At 32.0% G+C, this 21511-nt stretch overlaps 1 protein-coding gene across 1 annotated transcript; it reads left to right on the plus strand.

The window, feature by feature from the left end:
- Positions 1-1015: 1015 nt before the first annotated feature.
- LOC106711897 (lysosomal alpha-mannosidase-like) lies at positions 1016-21371 on the plus strand. Its single transcript, XM_045685186.1, has 16 exons — positions 1016-1108; positions 3990-4088; positions 5673-5775; positions 7825-7906; positions 8392-8577; positions 9406-9611; positions 9917-10053; positions 13223-13356; positions 13953-14045; positions 14629-14758; positions 15344-15422; positions 16397-16517; positions 18220-18325; positions 18490-18580; positions 19155-19699; positions 20196-21371. The coding sequence occupies exons 2-16, from the start codon at positions 3996-3998 to the stop codon at positions 21369-21371; spliced, it is 3282 nt and encodes a 1093-aa protein (XP_045541142.1). The 5' UTR covers positions 1016-1108; positions 3990-3995.
- The last annotated feature ends 140 nt before the right edge of the window (positions 21372-21511 follow it).

Below are 21511 nucleotides of genomic sequence, written 5' to 3' on the forward strand. Positions count from 1 at the left end.
CGGATAAATATTATTTACTTTTATTAATAATTCTAAAGCTAGCAATGATTGATCTCTCTTAAGAAATGGAGGGAAAAAATGTATTAGGAATATTGAAATAAATTTGGCATTTTTATATTTATTGTTAAATAAATAGTTACATATTATTTCTATTGTGTTAATTGAAAGATGTTCTGCTAATTGGGCAATTAAATATGGATTTTCAAGACATTTTTCTATCATATAATCTAAACGTAATAATTGTCCGGAATCTATTACGTTACAAAATGTTTCGTCGTAGATTTTCTCTTTCTGTACAGAAGTATCCATGGTAATTTCATCTGTAGGTTCTTCATCAGTGATATCTTCGTTTACGCATTCCTCGTTTATTTTCTTTACATTATGTTCGTTCAAATAATTTTTGTTTACATGTTTGAATTTTTCGCTCCATTTGTTATTGTTTTCTATTGTAACTGCTTTTTGAAGCCATTTGTTGACATAAGGTTCTGATAATGATGAAAACGTCCAAATGTTCGACATAATTACATTAATTTTAATTATTTTATCCAATTCAAATAATTTATACAGATTTTGGAATTGAAATCAACAACAAAAATTGGTTTTGACACTGACATATTGACAAATGAGTTCTATTGACGTATATGAAGAAGGCTACAAATATACTGCCATGAAAATTTTATTCCAGATTTTTTTGTTCCAGAATGTTAATTAAAAAAAATCTAATCAAAAAAAGTCTCAAGTGTGTCGATTTTTTTACAGAAACAAATAATCAATAATTAAATTCGGAAAATAAACTTTTAAAATTAAACTGATCAGTGAATATAATTTGAACTCGAGACTAACCTCTTGCTGGAAAATAACAATTAAATTAAATCATTATTGTAATAATTATAAACAACATCGATAAATATAACAAGGTCCTTTGTCCAGTAATCTAGGTTTAACTTAGCAACTAAATGAACTGGATTTATGTTTACGATGTCTTTATCAATCAGAATCAGTCGTCAACGAACTGTCTTGGAGTTCGGTTGACTTACGTCAGATAAATTTTGTAAACATAAATAAATCGTTAATCGTTAAATTTTTATCGTGTGGTAAATGTACATTGGTAAGTTTATTTATTGCTATTTATTGATTAGTATACGAGATAATTATCAAGTAGGTATGCTAACAGGAAAACTGTTTTTTTACTAATCCAATTATTTGTATAAATTACTTTGTTTTATGTATTATTTTATTGTTAAATAAATCCATTTTCCGGCTTACTTTTTGAGGTCACTGTACAATTTATAACAAACTAGCTGTTGCCAGCGACTTCTTCCGCGCGGAATTAAAATAAAATTGTAACAAATCGATAGTTTCTACGTATATAGGCCAAAGTAACAAATTTTTTGTTAAAAACTACCTCTTAGTTTAGTTAACAACATGCACTAAACAAAATACACATTTACAAGTATAAATTTATTTTTTTGCTGAAGTAAAAGAGCTTTTGCGGAATATTTTTCTATATGGTTGAAACTTTGCGTTCCCGAGAAAAGTTGTCGAAGAACCATCGAAATATAGCCTTAGTTCGTAATTGATACTGTAGCTTTTTAATTGCAAAAAAAAAATCGAGCCAGTACTTTTTTAATTTATTTATTGCGTAGAAAAATACAAATCTATTCTCTGTATTATTGAATAATAAATACATTGATAAGTATTTTTTATTAAATCAATAATTCAGACTGTAATTTTTATTTCTCGCAACACTTTTTAACGTTAACATTTTTTTAATTCAGAACATGTTTTATATTTCCACGATATCAATGCACACGTATTTAGATTTTTTTTTTTTTTGAGAACGAAAATCATACTAATCTTAATTATAAATGCGAATTTTTAGATTGATGTTTGTTTGAACGTATCTTCAGAACGGCTCAACGTATCTTGATGAAATTTGTCACAGATGTAGAACATAGTCTGGAGGAACACATAGACAATCAAGTTGTTTTTTTAATTCCGCGCGGACGGAGTCGCGTAAGACGACTAGTACGTAATATTCACTATGAAACTTGTATATGAACACTAGCTAATCTTACTAATATTATAAATGCGAATGTTTAGATGGACGGCTATATAGATGTTTGTTAGAAAGTATCTCCGGAACGACTCAACAGATCTAGATGAAATTTGGCATAAATGTAGAACATAGTCTGGAAGAACACATAGGCTAATAATTATTATTTTCTAATTCCGCGGATATAGTCGCGGGCGACACCTAGTACAGTTATCTATACTTATATTATAAAAAAAGAATATTTGTTTGTTTGTTTACATTGTAGCTCTAAACTATAAACCAATTTGAAATATTCTTTCACTGTTTGAAAGCTACACTATTCCCGAGTGACATAGGCTAGCGATAAACACTAGTTTTTTAAATACCACGCGGATGTAGTCGCCTGCTACAGTTAGTCAACCTATAAGTCTGAGAATGTGATTGTAAAAAACTAGATCATGTAACCTATTCTAGATTTTCGTATCCTGGACAGCGTAGACTGGTTTGTTGGGAATACTGTTTATTGAATTGGGAACACGTATAGTCCAGATAACGTAGTTAGTTCCTTGTCCAGTTGATTGATATGATGTTATTAATATTATAAATGGGAATGTTTAGATGGATGTTTGTTTGGAGATATCTTCAGAATGGCACAGAAGATCTCGATTGAATTTGGCATAGATTTAGAATATAATCTGGAAGAATACGTAGGCTACTTATTGAGTTTTTTATAAAGTTCGCGCGGACGGAATCGCGCGCGACCTCTAGTAACTCATGAATTCCAAAATAATAAGAAACACACGGCTAGTAAATTTTTAAAACAACGGTAATTTTCATTTAAATTTAAACACCGTTACTGAATAAAGAGTTTAAAAAAACGACCTCGGAATTACAATTGTTTTGTACATACCTTCAAACAAACATACAAACTTTCGCATCTTCTACATATATAAAAGAAAGTCGTGTTAGTTACACTATTTATAACTCAAGATCGGTCGAACTGATTTAGCTGAAAATTGATGGAGAGGTAGCTTAGAACTAGGAGACGGACATAGGAACTTTTTTATCTTGTGTGCATTTTTTTTATTTCGCGCGGACGGAGTCGTGGGTAAAAGCTAGTAGTTATTTAAACAAACGATAAATTATTTTCTATATTACTAATAACATTGATAAGGAAAAAATAATAAATATTAAATTAGAAAATAAATAAAGTACTAGACAATATTTGTTTGGTTTATCGTATTATTTGTAATTTTTATCATAATTTACTAAAGACCTTTAATATGTCAATAAACCTTGGTTTAAGTTGAAACAATATGTATTCAAGTATTCAACTAACTTTTGCCTGTGACTCCGTTTGCGCGGAATTAAAAAAAAAACGTAATAAGTAGCCTATGTGTTTATCCAGACTCTGTTCTACATCTGTGACAAATTTCATCAAGATCTGTTGAGTTGTTCTGGAGATATCTTCAAACAAACATCCATCCATCTAAACCAGGGATTCCCACCCACCCAAACTGGTCGATAGCTACCACTTTGGGAACTGAAAGCTTTGCTAATTCTCAATCTGTCTTCTTTTAAAATATCTTAATTTATAATAATGTCTTGATTTTTTAACTGAAAATAAAACGATGGTTATTTTTTAAATTATTTTATGGTCTAATAATTAAATTCGCTATTCATTTAGGAACGATTACACCGTGACCATAAGGGTCAAAAGGGTAAAGTCAGAGCAAATTTTTATCGCAAACAAAATTAAGTTTTAAGTGATTGAAACACGGTTTCATTTTACTCTGTACATCTGTTATTCATCACGAGCGAGGGTAGGAAAGACTTGATAAGTAAAATTAAAACTTGTCTCAATCGTGTAAAGCTCAATTTTATTTGCGATAAATTTTTGTAATGACGTTATCGAAATGGGTAGGAAATAAATGTCCATGACTGTATGTTTCAGGTAGTGATGTGGTCGGTTCTACTGCTTTTGTCAGCTACCACCGTGCTATCAGTCCCTCTTCCTGACGCTTCACGGAACCAGGAGACATGTGGATATGATGTAAGTATTTCTGTACATATAGACGTATAAATAATGGTCGAGTGGCCATCAACCACTGACCTCTATACACAAAGAGAGCGACTTGAAATGTTAACGACCGAGCTCTTATCAATCCGCTTGATTGAGGCCTTGAGGAGAGATGCAGTAGCAGCGTTAGGTCAGGTATAAGGGGACGCCAGAGTCGAATAAAAAGTAGTGTTTGCGCTGCCCCCTAAGATACCTTAAGAAGATTGCCAAAGACATCAAAAAAAGAGCGGCGCATAAATCACACTCAGGGCCCCGAAAATGCTGGAAACTGGCCCTAGAGGGACCTCTGTTCCCTCGGCATATTACCGTATCTACCATGGGGAATGTTCCGCTGATTTTTTTGGAACGATTCCTGCTGATAAGTTCCGACATCGGACGACAGTATAGACCGTCCGCTCCATCCCCACCATCTCGATGGCTAGCAATCCACAACAGTGCGGTCTTCTCGTAACTTTTTCCTCATAACTTTATTATTATTGTTATTAATAGAATGAACGTCGGTGACTCAGGGGTTAAACACTTGACTTGTAATCTACAGGTCTGGAGTTCAAATCCCATCATATAGCAATATGTTTTTCGATTTACATATGTACATTTATCTGATGTTCGTACGGTGAAGGAAAACATCGTGATTCTGCACATATGTGTGAATTCCCGGGAGAAAAAGACGACGACGAAAGTGGATCGCGGAGGTTCATTTGGCCACAACAAATAGTGGTCCGTGATCTCTACCTACCCCTCTGGGTTACAAGCGTGAATTGTGTGACGTGTAATAAAAATACGGGATTTAAAATGTAACACATTACAATGTTCGTTTTCTTCGTTTTTATCAACACGGTTGAATAATTCTGAACAATAGTATAAAGTAAACACAAGTTCAAATGTTATCAATAAGTGAAGCGGAATTCTAGGTTAATTCAACTACATATTTATAAATATAAAAGTGTACAAAAGCCATTATAATTTTAAATACAAACTGACAACTGGACCTTGCGACAACTTGACACCGACTTAGAAATCATCATCAGCTCACTATACATCCCCACTGAGGGGCTCGGAGCCTACCCTAAGTTAGGGGTGACTAGGAAATAGCAGTAATTATACAATACTAGCTGTCGCCCGCGACTACGTCCGTGTAGGATAAAAAAAAACTTAATAAGTAGTCGTTGTGTTCTTTCAGACTATGTTCTACATCTGTGACAAATTTCATCAAAATCTGTTGAGACATTCCGGAGATAACTTCTCCATCTAAACATTCGTATCTATCTATATATATAAAAGAAAGTTGTGTTAGTTACACCATTTATAACTCAAGAACGGCTGAATCGATTTGACTGAAAATTGGTGGGCAGGTAGCTTAGAACCAGGAAACGGACATAGGATAATTTTTACCCCGTTTTCTTTTCTTTTTTTTTTTATTCCGCGCGGACAGAGTCGCGGGAAAAAGCTAGTTTATAATATTTATATTGTAGTAAGCCGCTCGTAATGTTCTTAGTTAACTATATCTATGTGTGAAGATATTCTCTGTCTGATATATTATCTTCTTTTATATTCTAGAGTTGCCCAGAAGCAGATGCTAGTGTACTCAATGTACATATAGTACCTCACACACATGACGACGTCGGCTGGTTGAAGACCGTCGATCAATATTACTATGGAAGTAAGTATATCTTGGTTCAATCCGACACTAAAGTTAAACTGATGACACCAAGAGAAAGAAAGGAATGACACAATTATGGCTCAATTTGGTTTAACAGAAGTAGACGTCAGCAACGACCTCACAGAAGACAGACCTCAAGTGGAAGTAATTCTACGTCCAGTCTGATGAGTGTGTGACAGAGGACTCATTTTAGTACACTTTCCCTTCCCACCCTTATCTTATAATGATAGGATGGAAAGGTTAAGTGAATTTTTTCTATAAAACTACTGTACAACGATCATTTATCCCTTTTTCATCTTTGGAAAGGGGGAGGGGGTGGCTGAAAAGCAGCTCGACATTATATCCTGACCGGTGTTAAAGCTGAGCCACCCCCTTTTGCCGTCACTGAACATTTTAAATGTGTTAATTTCTATGGTAAGGAAGAGGAAATATTTTCTTTATGTGTATCCCCTCTTCCGTCAATTAAAAGTAGAAAAATCATCTACATTTATGAATGTCTATGGGCAACTGTTGCTTCGCTATTTCGGCAAATATTCGGTCGCTTGTTCGTTTGCCACTATATGATATATTGGTATATTTTTGGCTACAGATCACATTGAGATTGACATACATACAAACTAAGGTACATATATAAAATCAAACTTAAGTTCGATTTTAAATCGGGTGAAAAGTAAACTAAAGTTTAGTTAAAGTTATTATATGAAAAATATTTAGAATGTCCGCTCTATAACTTGTTTATATCTCTTCAAATCATCAGCTCACTATACGTCCTTACTGAGACGCTCGGAGCCTACACTAAGTTAGAGATGACTATGTCATAGTCAACCACAGTCAAGTGCGGGTTGACTTCACACATATCATTGAATTTCTTCTCAGATATTTACATCACGATGTTTTCCTTCATCTAAAGAATGTCAGATAAATGTACATATGTAAATCTAAAAACACATTAGTACCTTTCAGTATTCGAACTCCAGGATTTGTAAATTGCAAGTCAAGTGCTTAACCCCTAAGCCATCGACCAATCCAATCGCCGATATCAATTTTGTATAACTTACAAAATAAATACATATTACTTTATTAAAATAAAAAACTAGAGAGGTGTGTTGGGACACCCGGATGGAACGAAGTTCCTTTCTATTAATTAGTGAAGGAACCAATGTTTATTCTATGAATAAAAAACTTAAGTCTTCACAAGAAGTACATTTTATTTCTATGAATTTTCGTTATATATTGTCACGTCGTTGCCATGGTGATATAGCAAAAAGTGTCGTGACAACTTTTCCTAAGAATTTTGTCCGTCTAGCCCCCTTTCACAACGCGCGATAAGGAACTTCGTTACAAAAACATATACAATTTTAAATAAAAGAATTCCGTCTTGAAGCGAATCTGGCAATCGATTACTATTATATAGGGTAATTAAAGTTATTACCGTATTACCTTGGTAATCACACGTTCAGTAATACATGGCACATAATCAAGTAATGTTTACTTAATATACAGTTACTAATTTAAATTTCATATTTTTTTTACAAAATACATAGATTTTTTAATGTTTGTGTTTTTTTTTAATTTTTCGTTTGCTGAGTTTTGATTACATTGTCACTGACTGTAGAGTAAACGACTGAACAGATTTCAACAAATAAGGTGTGCTCGATTGATGAATGCGGCATCTTTTCCTATATGGTTGAAACTTTGAGAACTTCTGTAAAGTTATTAATTTATACATTGACCCTTATTTGTAAGAGCCATCGATATAGACGCTGGAAAACGTAAACGCTGTAACCCCGAAAGTATGAACTTTACAGGAGAGCCAAAAAATTATAACTCGTGAGCTGATACGTCTACAAGCATGCGGTATTTAGCAATGTTGTGTAGTTTGTACTAACCTATAATAAAATCATTATCCTTTGATAATGGTTCAAATTATTAATGCGTGAAAAACATATTCGCGATTTCAAGGGTTACAAGCGTCTATGCTTTCCAGCGTCGATATACAGTTAGTCGGTTTTTTTTAACTAACTTAATAGGTTTTGATTTAATTTTCAGGTCGTAATAATATACAGAAAGCAGGTGTCCAGTATATCTTGGACTCTGTAGTTAAAGAGCTATGGGAAGATCCGAAACGAAGGTAAACGCAATTGTTTAAGGCCGCAATCAGTAGTTGATTACACAGCAAAACTAGCTGTCGCCCGCGACTCCATCCGCGCGGAATTAAAAAAAACTTAATACGTAGCCTATGTATTCCAGACTATGTTCTATATCTGTGACAAATTTCATCAACATCTGTTGAGTTGTTCCGGAGATAACTTCAAACAAACATACATATAAACATTCACATCCTTTATATATATAAAAGAAAGTGGTGTTAGTTACACTATTTATAACTCAAGATAGGTCGAACTGATTTAGCTGACAATTGATGGGGAGGTAGCTTAGAACTAGGAGACGGACATAGGAACTTTTTTATCTTGTGTGCATTTTTTTATTCCGCGCGGACGGAGTCGCGGGTAAAAGCTAGTTTATAATATTAAGATTTTATGAGGTCGGTCTATTAATTTTTTTGTACACCATTTTTTTCTTCTTTTAAATAAGTTTCTTTTTTCGATTATCTAGATTTATATACGTAGAGACAGCATTCTTTTGGATGTGGTGGACGAAACAGACAGACAAAGTGCGAGATAAAGTCCGTACATTAGTTAGACAAGGACGTCTACAAATGGTGGGCGGAGCTTGGAGTATGAATGATGAAGCAGCTTCACATTATCAAAGTACTATTGACCAGTTTACATATGGACTTAGGTGAGTATATACAGGATGTCCTATAAGTCGACATCAAGCTTAAATTGTATAATAGGTACTACAGTCAAAACCGTTTATGGCGACATCGTTTAGAACAACATACCGGTTAAATTGACCAAAATCAAAGGTCCTGTCTGAATGTTATATACATATCTTTCCTATTAATACCTGTCACCGGTTGTTACAACTATCGGTTTTTACGACTCAATATGAGTAGTCCCTTCGATGTCGTTATAACAGATTTTGACTGTATAAGATATTTGATGCAAAAGTATTTTAAAAGAATTAAACTAACAGCGAAATAATGAATTTAACTCTACTTCATAATAATCCTCGCTGTAGTATAAACTCAAACCGAACGTGAATAAACAAAAATGTCAGACGTTCCGCAATGACGGATGGAAAGAGACTGCCTCGAGCAGCAGCGCATGCTTCCTTATAAAACCTTTTGTGTGACTACCCTCAACAGTCCTAACAATACATACAACCATAATAGTTATTTAAAAGAAAAAAAATATAAAAAAAAATTAAGTCATGTATTTTTTTTTTAATTATAGTAGTTTTTTTTTTTCGAAAAATGTACATCCTGTATGTTTTTTAGCTCCTGTAGGTACAAATTTTTATTTATATTTGATTTTATTTTTCTTGTGTTATCTTGAGAAGTGTCCATACAAACATTTATCCATCCATTCAAAAATTCACAGTTTGAATATTTAAAAGATTTTTAGCATCGATTTTAAAAAAAAAAATCTTTAATCGTTTTTCGAAATAAGATTGTAAAAACTAAATAATATATTTAAGGTTTATTTTTTTGTTATTTTTTCCTAGTAAATTGAACCAAACCTTTGGTTCTTGTGGTCGTCCTCATGTTGGTTGGCAAATAGACCCATTTGGTCACTCCAGAGAATTCGCATCTCTTTTAGCAGCTATGGGTTACGATGGTCTCTTCTTAGGCAGAATAGATTACCAGGATAAGAGAAATAGACTGATGGAGAAGAAGATGGAAATGGTATGGAGAGGAGATGATAGTTTAGGTAAGTGGATTTAATGACAGGGGTGTTTTTTTTTTACATTTTTCGTAATAGATTTTTTTGTCAGTGATGTTTATGGTATTTGTTTTTGCAAAATTATTTCATTTTTTGGTCGTAATTAACTGTAGAGACTATAATTTTTTTTCGTTTTAATTTTGAGCAATTGAAAAAATTGTTTTTTTTAATGTCGTTAATGTTGAACTTATAGTAAGCCTCGTATCTAATAATGGGCTGTTCTCATATTGAATTTTTAATTCGTCTTTTTTGAGGTTTTTTATTTCATTTTTTTTCTATTTTTTTGTTCTTAGGTAAATCATCAGATATATTTACTGGTGTTTTATACAATACGTATTCACCTCCACCTGGATTTTGTTTCGATGTACTTTGCAACGATGAACCAATCATAGATGACCCCAGTTCGCCTATGTACAATGTGGATCAAAAGGTCAGCTTATAATTTATATTGATTTTTACAGTTTTTTTTTTAATTTTCAACAGATTATATTATTAATATGTCTTAGCCTGAACAATATGATTCCTAATAATGGAATTCGAACCCACGACCGCTAGAACAGTAATCTGTAAACTTAATTATTACGCTATGAAGTTTTTTTTTTGGATTTTTTATTAATAAACTTGTTTGTTTATTTAATTCGTTTGTTAAAATTTTTATTTTTGATATATTTGAGTTTGAATTTTAGTTATTTTTGTGTGACAAATATTTTTTACTTTTTTTTTTAAACATCGTCAAAAGAGCAAGTGTTTCTAATGTTTTGATATTAAGATGTTTAAAAATATTTTCCTAAAATTACTTCAATATTGAAAAGGTCGACAAATTCCTTGAAACATGTCAGAATATGTCACTTGGTTACAAAACAAAAAATCTCCTTGTGACAATGGGTGAAGATTTCCATTATCAAGACGCTATTATGTGGTTCAGAAATCTAGATAAATTAATACAGTGAGTCTATACTGGATTTAGGCATGACTTTTTTTATAAAAAATATAGCATGGCTTTATTCATACAAAAAAAATACAAAAAAATGGTTCAAAGCATGTTACAAATTTTGAGGTTATATAACTTAGAAAAATGTGCAATAATGTTATTTTGCATACAAATATGTTGGTAATAAGACCTCATTTTCACTAGCATTCTGGTATAGCAATCTCGCGTCACCAGTCGTAGTGAAAATATGGTTTAAAGATACAACGAAACTTTGGTATAACCATGGGGTACTGTTGTTTTACTAGAAACATAATTACCGTCGACATTTCGAGTTTAAAAATCTTTTTTTTTTTAAATGTCTATGGGCTATATTCACTGAACATCAGTTGAACTTGCTCATTAGTACCATAGATTCATGTCTAACGTGTCAATTACTAGTTGACCCCTACCATAAACAACTTTGTTTTCTACTTATCAAATTAGTTTATGGTCTGTCTCGATAGGTGAGCAATTTTCTGGACAAAGTCAGGGAGATGTCACATTCGTATAAGACCAAAAATATCCTGGTGACAATGGGGGACGACTTTCAGTACCAGGAAGCGGGAATGTGGTTCATAAATTTAGACAAATTGATTCAGTAAGTTTCATCTGACAAACTGCATGAAATTTGGGTAAAAAAAATATATTTTTTTCATAGTATGTCTCTTTTGCATACTTCTGGCACAACTTTTGCACATAAACACAAGCTCTTCGTTTGTATTAGTACTATCAAGGAATCTTGTGGTATTCCATCGTTAAAGCGACAGTCATTTGAATGTTTCGTAAGCATTGACGCGATGTTCAAACAATAACTAATAGGACGTAGCTTTTAAATGTCAGTTAAACTAATTGCTTGTTACTATTAACCCATTATTTGTTCAAGACATTACCATAATAGGTTTTTTATAAGGGGTGAAGTTTGTCTCGTAGTAGTACAAATGCATTTTTTCTGTAAGTGGAACACCGCGAAGTGCTCTAACTGTACATATAGTTTATCTTCTTTTTTTAAAACAAAAGAATATTGTCCTGTTTTTATACATGTATTGTAGCAGTGGAAACCCATGGTTATATCGTATAACTTTATAATGCAACTCATTTAATCGTTTTAATTATTTCTGGGACAAAATTTACTAATTTGGAACATTTTTTTTTCTATCTAATTGCGCTATATACACTGTTTTTTGAAATTATCAGAAAAATATAACGTTACCTGTTGTAGATACAGTAGGTCTAGACAATGTAACGTTCGATTATTGCTATTGCTAGTAGAATTGTCAAAATATACAGGAAAAATCCGTGACGTATCGAAACTTATTGTCACTTATATACACTTTTGACTTTATGATTAGTAACTTCGCTGATCGAATAATACTTAATCTGACCACATGATCATATTTAAGAAATAAAAACACACACAACTCACGCCTGTAACCAAGAGGGGTAGGCAGAGATCACGGAACTCCATTTGGCGTGGCCAAATGAACCTCCGCAATCCACTTTCATCTGATGAGTGTGATACCGGATGTCTAATTTTTTGTCCTCTTTCCCTTCCTATACTTTTCTTAATAGGAAAGGATGGGAAATGGAAGTGGATTTGGCGTAAAAGGGGACGCATAGGAAGGCAAAATATCCTCTTTCTGTGCGTCCCTTTCTCCGTTAATTAAAGGTAGGCATCTGCATTTGCGGATGTATATGGGCAACGGTCGCCTCGCTATTGTGGCGAATCCAGGTGGCTGTTTGCTCGTTTGCCACCTTATGATATAATTTTTTTTTTTCGATATTATGGGAGATGGAACGTGACGGGTGGTGAGCCACGTCGCCGTCTTTTTCTCCCAGTAATTTACACATATCTTTGGAAACAATGCAAATCAATATTAAAAACTTTCCTAATTATTGATTGATTGCAATAAATATATCAATGTGCGTGCACATACACAATGGCTTGTAAAAATATTTTCCTCAAGTTTTATTCATAAAAAGCCGCAATGGTAACATTGATAAAATTACAGTATATTGTTTGTTTAGTGTGTCCATGATTTTACAGGATTTTTTTATATTTAAACTAGCTGTCGCCCGCGATTCCGTCCGCGCGCAGTTAAAAAAAACGTAATAGGGTTATGAAAAATAGATGTTGTCCGATTCTCAGACCTACTCAATATGCTCACAAAATTTCATGAGAATCGGTCAAGCCGTTTCGGAGGAGTTTAACCACAAACACTGCGACACGAGAATTTTATATATTAGATAACCCTTATTTTTACTGGCGATTAACAATTAACTGTTAATAGTAGAAACCGTTAATTATAAATACGTTTATTACAAGAACCATAGTTGAATTATAACTAACATTAAAATAAATATTGGCAGTCAATTTAATGTCGTTTTAACAGGACTTTGTTATTTAAAAAAAAAATATTTGTTACATGAAACATATCTAAAATTCGAACACAATTTTAGTGCGACAAAATTATTTGACCAGGTGACCAAAAGTCAATTGCAAAATTCACAAAATCCATGTAGGAATTTAGCTGTCTACTTATTTGCGTAATTTTCTCTGTCTAAGTTCTCTGTTAGATGATTTTGTCGCACTATTCCTCCATACATAATTAATACATCATACATAAATTAGATAACGGATTTCCTGGATTACGTGAAGGAAGCAAGCAAAAGATATAGAACAAAAAATGTTCTTATCACAATGGGGGGTGACTTTACTTACCAAGATGCAAGCATGTGGTATAACAACTTGGATAAGTTGATTAAGTAAGTTTCTTGGGTTAGTTTGATAATTTGTATAACTTACAGTAGGTTTCTGAGATTAAAATTTCGATGTAAAACATATGATCATTCCTGTCATTATCTTTAACAAAACAGTGTTATGTTTTAAACGGGGATTTTGGTCTCAGATATCCACATCCCCTCCCCTTCCTCTATCCCTTTCACTTTCTCATCTTATTAGCGAATTTTAATTTGGCCTTCATTTAATACAGTCATCAAATTAAATACAAAATTAATCCCATTTGATGCATGTCTTTTAGTGGATGTTGAACCAAATGCTATGAAATTTTAGGTTTTTGGAACGAAGTTCCTTATCGCGCGTTGTGAAAGGGGGCTAGACGGAAAAAAATCTTACGAAAAGTTGTCACGACACTTTTTGCTATAGTAACCATGGCAACGGCGTGACAATATATAACGAAAATTCATAGAAATAAAATGTACTTCTTGTGAAGACAAGTTTTTTATTCATAGAATAAACATTGGTTCCTTCACTAATTAATTGAAAGGAACTTCGTTCCATCCGGGTGTCCCTCTCCCTTCAAAACCTCTCAAGTTTTTATTTTTTATTTTTTTCCCATCAGACACACAAATCTGAAGTCTGCTAAGGAAGGACTCGGTATAAAGGCTTTTTACTCCACACCTGACTGCTATTTGAAAGCTGTTAAGAATGCTTAGTAAGTTATTTTTCTAATAAACTTCTCACAATTTACATAAAATGTTTCTACATATATAATCATATGTTAAGTATTTTGACGTAACTTCTACTAATTGGAGCGTCGATGGCTCAGGGGTCTGCAAAATCTGCAGGTCCTGGGTTCGAATCCCGTCATGTACCAATGTGTTTTTCGATTTACATATGTACATTTATCTGACATTCTTAAGATGAAGGAAAACATCGTGATGTAAATATCTGAGAAGAAATTCAATGATATGTGTGAAGTCAACTCGCATTTGACTGTGGTTGACTATGACATAGTTAACCTTAACTTAGAATAGGCTCCTAATCCTTCAATAGGGACTGCATAGTGAGCTGATGATAAAAAAAAATAGTACAAAAAACCTATATTTTTGTTTAAATATTATGCGATGAAAAAAAATATATTAAAAATAATCCGAATCTTAAAATTATAAGTTACGATTATTTACATCGGAGCCATTTCAAAATAAGATTTTGTATATGTTTTTTGTATGTATCAAACAGATTTTTTTTTTATTAACAGAATAGTCGTATAAATTTTTTTTTTTATTCACCTTCAGTCCCAGTTTACCGACAAAACAAGATGATTTCTTTCCATACGCGAGTGATCCTACCGCATATTGGACTGGATATTTTACTTCTAGACCAACAACTAAATATTTTGAGAGGGAATCTAATGCATTTTTACAGGTAAAGATATTTATCTTTATTTATTTCTTCCCAAAGTGGTCGAAATCTAACTTAAAGCATTGCTAATTCTCACTCTATCTTCTATTGACCTAAGTCAGAATTAAAAATAATAATAATTGTTCTTAAAAGTAGGTAATTTGCCCATGTGTTTGAGGTAACAGTTCATTTTGGAAAAGGGGTCACTTGTCCAAAATAGTTTGGGGATCCCTGATTACGATGGATAGACATTTTCGTTGGTATGACCATGTTCAGAGGCGACCTGATGATTGTATGGTCAAATTGCCCTTAAAAATACTAATGTCAACGCGAAATCGCGGAATACCACCTACCATTTGACTGAAGACGATCTAAAAGGATCTAAAAATTGACCTTCACTTAAACAAGACTTTAGAAATGTCTTGAGAATTAGGACTAGGAAGGTCGACCCCAAATAATTGGGAAAAGGGATAGGTTTAGTAAGGCTTAGTAGCTTCTGGAATATTGCTCAATTTTTTTTCCGATTAACTAGTTTACACGATTGAACTTATTTTAACTAGATACTTGTCAGTTAAGTTTTTTTTTTAAATAACAGTGTTATCCTTTCAGATGGTAAAAAATCTTCAAGTGATGTTAAATCTTCCCAAACACAATCAATTTGTTATTGACGAATTGAAAAGCGCAATGGGTAAGTTGAGAAATATATTTAACTAGCTTTTACCCGCGACTCTGTTCGCGCGAAATAGAAAACGAGGTAAAAATTATCCTATGTCCGTTTCCTGGTTCTAAGCTACCTGCCCACCAATTTTCTACTGACTATGTATATATATATATATATATATACTATTCAAATGTATAAGATGCCATGATGCTATTTTTAAGTTTTTTTTACAGTAAATTGAAATTATTGATCAATAGGTTAATTTATATAGTTACTAGCTGTCATCCGCGACTTTGTCCGCGTGAAATTAAAAAAACTTGAGAGGTGTGTTGGGACACCCGGATGGAACGAAGTTCCTTTCAATTGATTAGTGAAGGAACCAATGTTTATTCTATGAATAAAAAACTTAAGTCTTCACAAGAAGTACATTTTATTTCTATGAATTTTCGTTATATATTGTCACGTCGTTGCCATGGTGAAGTAGCGCTCATTCGTCGTTAACATACTTACTATAGCAAAAAGTGTCGTGACAACTTTTCCTAAGAATTTTTTCCGTCTAGCCCACTTTCACAACACGCGATGAGGAACTTCGTTCCAAAAATGTTTTTGGAACGAAGAACACATAGGCTTACATAGGCTTAATATGTATTAAGCCTATGTGTTCTTTCAGATTATGTTATTAATGCCAAATTTCAACGAGATCCGTTGATCCGTTCTAGATACATAAAATTAGTAAGATGTGAGAAAGTGATTTTTCAAAAAAAAATTTTTTTCTTTTTGAAATTCATGTTTTTTTTTTTATTTGACAACAATAAAATAATTTTCAACCATGAAAATAACTTCATCTATCGATGGCTGATTTAATTTTATTTTTTGTACTTAATTATTTATTATCAGAACAAAAAAAAATTGACGATGATCTTAGGCTAATTTTTTTTATTTATTGTACTTGTTTATTTATTTATTTAGTGTATATAAACGTGTTATATACAATACTGTAGGTGTGATGCAACACCACGACGCCATCACAGGCACAGAGAAGCAACACGTGGCTCACGACTACGAGAGAATACTGAACAATGCTATCGAAGATGTCATGATTGTACCTAACCAGGCTTACAAGTGAGACATATTAACAGATTTTTACTTGATTTACTAATATTTTAACCATTCCAGCTATTCTGTAGGTTAAAAAAAGAAAAGGAATTGTGGAATGATTGTAGATGAATGCGCAAACATTCTTATACTCGCTACTATTCTTAGGAGTAGGGTTGCCAGGTCGTCAAAACTAGCCGGACAGACCAACCAGTTTGACCAGACATTTGGGTAAAAATGTCGGACACCCTATATTTAGGATTTTGTCTCAGTATTAATAGGTACACTCTCGTTTGGGAAATGTAAAAAGCCTAACTAAAGCCGAAAAACCGTTTATTTTGTTCGAACACGCAATCAAAAATACCTATGTCCGGCTTTATCCGGACTGGCAACGCTACGTAGGAGGAACAGAAGGGTTTAGTATGCTTCCCATTTGGAAGGGAATCTCACATCACTACCAGATCTCCTCCCGTGGCGTGGCGCGGAATATGTATAAAGCATTCCTCTCTAAAAAAAGACTTTATCATTTCTCTGTCTTTGTCCCCACTTACGTAGGGTCAGCGCAACACCATACTTATGTAGGATTACGTCAAATAGTTTAGTCAATAGTCAATTTGTCTATAGTCAAATGCACAGGTGGGCACAGTTAATCGAAATCAGAACTTCATTAATCGTTAATTCGTTAATTAAAAAATTAACTTCGTTAATCGTTAAAGCGTTAAATTCTCGAAAATTTAACGCAAGTTAAAGTTAATCGTTAACAGTTAACCATACCAAAATTATACATACTAATTTCACACTAATGTGGCGACACTTGTTTAAAATTGTAATTTGACTATACATTTATAGAATGTACACATTAGTATTAGAGACAAGTATGAATGCATTATAGTATATTTCAATACGAGTGCGGAAAGCCTGTCATTGCAAAGAGTTCCAACCAAAAATGTCTGGAGTTGGAGGTGGTAGCTGAGCGTGGCGTGGCGCGTAATTTAAACAAAATGACAGCACGTCTCAAAGTTTCTAATTTAACGATTAACGGACTTTTATTAACGGAAGTTAACAAAAGCGTTAACACTTTTTGAAGTTAACTTAAAAGTTAATCCGTAAAGCAAAATGTTAACTTCGTTAATTAACGATTAACGGATTAACGAGTTAATGCCCAGCTCTGGTCAAATGTTATTGAACACAGGACCACATGAGATGTCCGCAGTAACCAATAAGCTAGAAGTACTATCGAGGAATCTGACAGTATACTACTTTGAAAGCAGTAGTCTTTTGGACGTTTCATAAGCCCAATCAAATGGCGCCTATCATAAAAGAATATAAGCAGAGTTTTTTTTGTTTTCTTCACACATTCTGAGTAGGCAAAGGTAACTATGGCCATACAGCCAAGTCTTCAGTAGATTATTTTTATTGAATCAAATCATTAAATCTGATATTGAAACAAATTAGTAGCTTATTTTTAGAAATATTTACATGAATCATAAAAACTTCTATGATTTTTTTTTTGTAAAGACTTCGTGGTTGGTTTTTTTTAATAGACTTTATTTTGACAATTGGGAAAGAGAACGCACGAGTATGTAATAGTACACATTCAACCACCAACTGTACCAACCTGACTAACTGTATTAAAAAACAATTGTCCTGTATTCTTATAACCAAATGGTCACAAGTTTATCCGATATTAATAAACAGTTTCGTTTTAAATATGTCCGTTTGTTTATAGTAAAGTTTTAAAAGCCAAAGGTTACGAAGGACCACAACTGGAATACAAAAGATGTCATCTAAATGAATCGTCTTGCAGCATCTCTGAACAGAAAAAAGCTTTCATAGTAAGTAATAAAGTTATTAAGACATTTAAATGCAATTTTTTTTTGTATTTCACTGAAAAATACTTCTAAGTTTTACTTAAAATAGTGGATTAAAATGAAAACTATGTATAAAATTTAAAAAAGCGCCATCTAGTTGTATAAAAAATCAAACTATTTTTATACAGGTGACAGTATTCAATCCGTTAGCTTGGTCTGTGGTTGAACCTATAAGAATACCTGTTGTTGATGGTAGTTACACTATTAAAGGACCTAATGGTAAGTTAAATACAGAAAAATTAAAAAAAATCTTACTGTACTCATATGACACTGTAAAATACATCGAATGACACTTAATACTGTTAAAAAAAAAACAGTCAAATTGTCAAACCTTCTTTTTGAAGTCGGCTAAAAATTTTAAATCATTTAAGACATGACACATTTGAAATACTTTTCCCTTCTTATTCTGGTGAAATTGAATAACAAAATCGAGTTAAAATGACATCTAAATGACCCCATAACCGATTTTAATAAGAAAAATAAAAATTTTTATTTATAAGGTGCCAAGTCACTATAACCAATGTCACAACTCACTATACGTCTCCAACTCTAAGTTAGAGATGACTATGTCATAGTCAACCACAGTCAAGTGCGAGTTGACTTCACACATATCATTGAATTTCTTCTCAGATATTTGCATCACGATGTTTTCCTTCATCTTAATAACGTCAGATAAATGTACATATGTTAATCGAAAAACACATTGATACACGGGATTCGAATCCAAGACATGAATCACTGACGTCTTTTGACAGTTCCTACTAGTTTCTAAATAATTACTTTCTTATTTCAGCAACAGAAATAAAATATCAAATATTAGATATACCAGAATCAGTTAAAAATATACCAACAAGAAAATCTTTAGCAACACATGAATTAATATTCATAACTAAACTTGAACCATTAAGTTTTCAAACTTATCACATTATAAAAAATGAAAAAATCAAAAGAAACATCAAAACACTTAATAATGAAAGAAAAAATGATTTTTACACCAATTTAAACGATTATTGGACGAATATAAAAACTCCAGTTGATATAAAAAATCTTGAAGATAAAGAAAAAAGAATTCCAGATGCAATATGTAATGAAAATCTAGATATTAAAGATAAAAATCTAGATTTTGATGTATTAAAAGTTTCTAATGATGGTATTAGTAAAGATATATTAGAATTGGAGAAAATAATAAGAGATGCGAAAAGAAATACAAAGAAAGAACAAAGAGAGAATTTGGCTAAGAAATTAAACTATCCAAGTTTAAATGATGAAGAAATGAGAATGTTGTCTGATGACCCCGCTGTTGTTAGCATGTTTGAAGATAATTATATTGAAAATCAGGTAAAGTACTTTTTTTAATATAACAAATGTAAAAGATTCAGATTTTTTTATTTAGAAGATATTTCCAGAATGTGTAAATTTATCTAGAACATAATTGACATGGACTTATAATTGGTTTGAATGAAATTATTTTTTTTTTATTTTAATAATTAGGAAGAAAAAGCTACTATATATATTTTAAAAAAAGGTAAAAAAGGCAGGGTATTGATGTCAAAATATTTTTTTTTTAATTTGATTATTTTAAATTTTAATTTAGAAAAATAAACTAACGTTCATCTAATGTTAAGTAAAAAAGGCCATCGTGCCAAATAAATACACTTAAAAAAATGATTTTTGCAAATTTTGTATAATTTTTTCAAAACTTTTTTATCTAAATTTCTTCGTTATTCAAAAATCTAGAAGATATTTTTGATTTGATTTAATAAAATGCAAAATAAAAGTTTTTTGTGCGATTTTGTATATCACATTGAAAACATTAATTTTATTTCTTTTTCAGGTAATGAAACTACGTTTAGACAACAATTTAGATATAATAACACTAATAGAAAATTCATCTTCATTCAATTTGGCTATAAAATTATATTACTGGTCAGCTTGTTTCGGTGACAACACAAACACATCCGAACGTTCTTCGGGAGCTTATATTTTCCGTCCGAATATAACAAAACCTATAAAATTATCACCAATAAATTCCGAAATTAAAAAAGGATCAATAGTATCTGAAGTTAGGACAATTTACACGGGAAATGTTAGCACAACAACACGTCTGTACAAAGATTTAGATTATTTTGAAGTTGATTTCACTGTAGGGCCTATACCTATAGATGATAATATAGGAAAAGAATATATTATTAGATACGAAACAGATTTAAATAATAATGGTGTATTTTACACTGATTCTAACGGTAGACAGATGCTAAAACGAAAACTAAACCATAGACCACAATGGAATTTGACATTAGCTGAACCGATCGCGGGAAATTATTATCCAATAACTAATAAAATATATATAGAAGATGAAAATAATCGTCTGTCTGTGTTAACAGATAGATCACAAGGTGGTACTTCTTTAAATAATGGGGATATAGAAATTATGTTACATCGAAGGTTATTACATGACGATGCTTTTGGTGTAGGAGAAGCGTTAAATGAAATTTTAAACGATAAAGGTTTAGTTGTTAGAGGTACACAAAGAATATTAACAAAAAAATCTGATTTAATAGAAAAAAAACGTGTTTTAGAGTTCCATTATAAACCAATAATATTAATAGCCGATGCTGAAGGTTTAAATTTATCTAACGACCATAGATTTGTTGGTTTATACTCTGTGCCGAATGGTGTTCATTTATTATCTATAGAACCTTGGAGTGAAACGTCATTGTTGTTAAGAATTGAAAATTATTTGGATAAATCTATTAATTCGACTGTTGAAGTAAATTTGAATGAATTATTTAATTTTATTAAGATTAATTCATTTAAAGAGACAACTTTAGCCGCTAATCAATGGTTGGATGAATATGAGAAATTAAATTGGACCACAGATAGTGAAACTATTAATTATGAATCAAATGAGTCTATTCTTGATGAAGGTTTTATAGTGAAAATTAAAGCGAAACAAATTCGTACATTTATTATTGATTATAATTATGTAGATGTTATGCAAAAATCTTGAATTTATCAAATTGTGATTTATATAAAAATGTTTATTACACTTTATTGAATTATACAATTTAACTTTTTTTTTTTTTTCATTAAAAAATCCAACTCATCCATATACGTTACATATAAGATGGTGCCTAAATCCACTCCATA

The sequence above is a fragment of the Papilio machaon genome, chromosome 29 (genome assembly GCF_912999745.1).
Source record: "Papilio machaon chromosome 29, ilPapMach1.1, whole genome shotgun sequence".
In the NCBI taxonomy this organism is placed as follows: Eukaryota; Metazoa; Arthropoda; class Insecta; order Lepidoptera; family Papilionidae; genus Papilio; species Papilio machaon.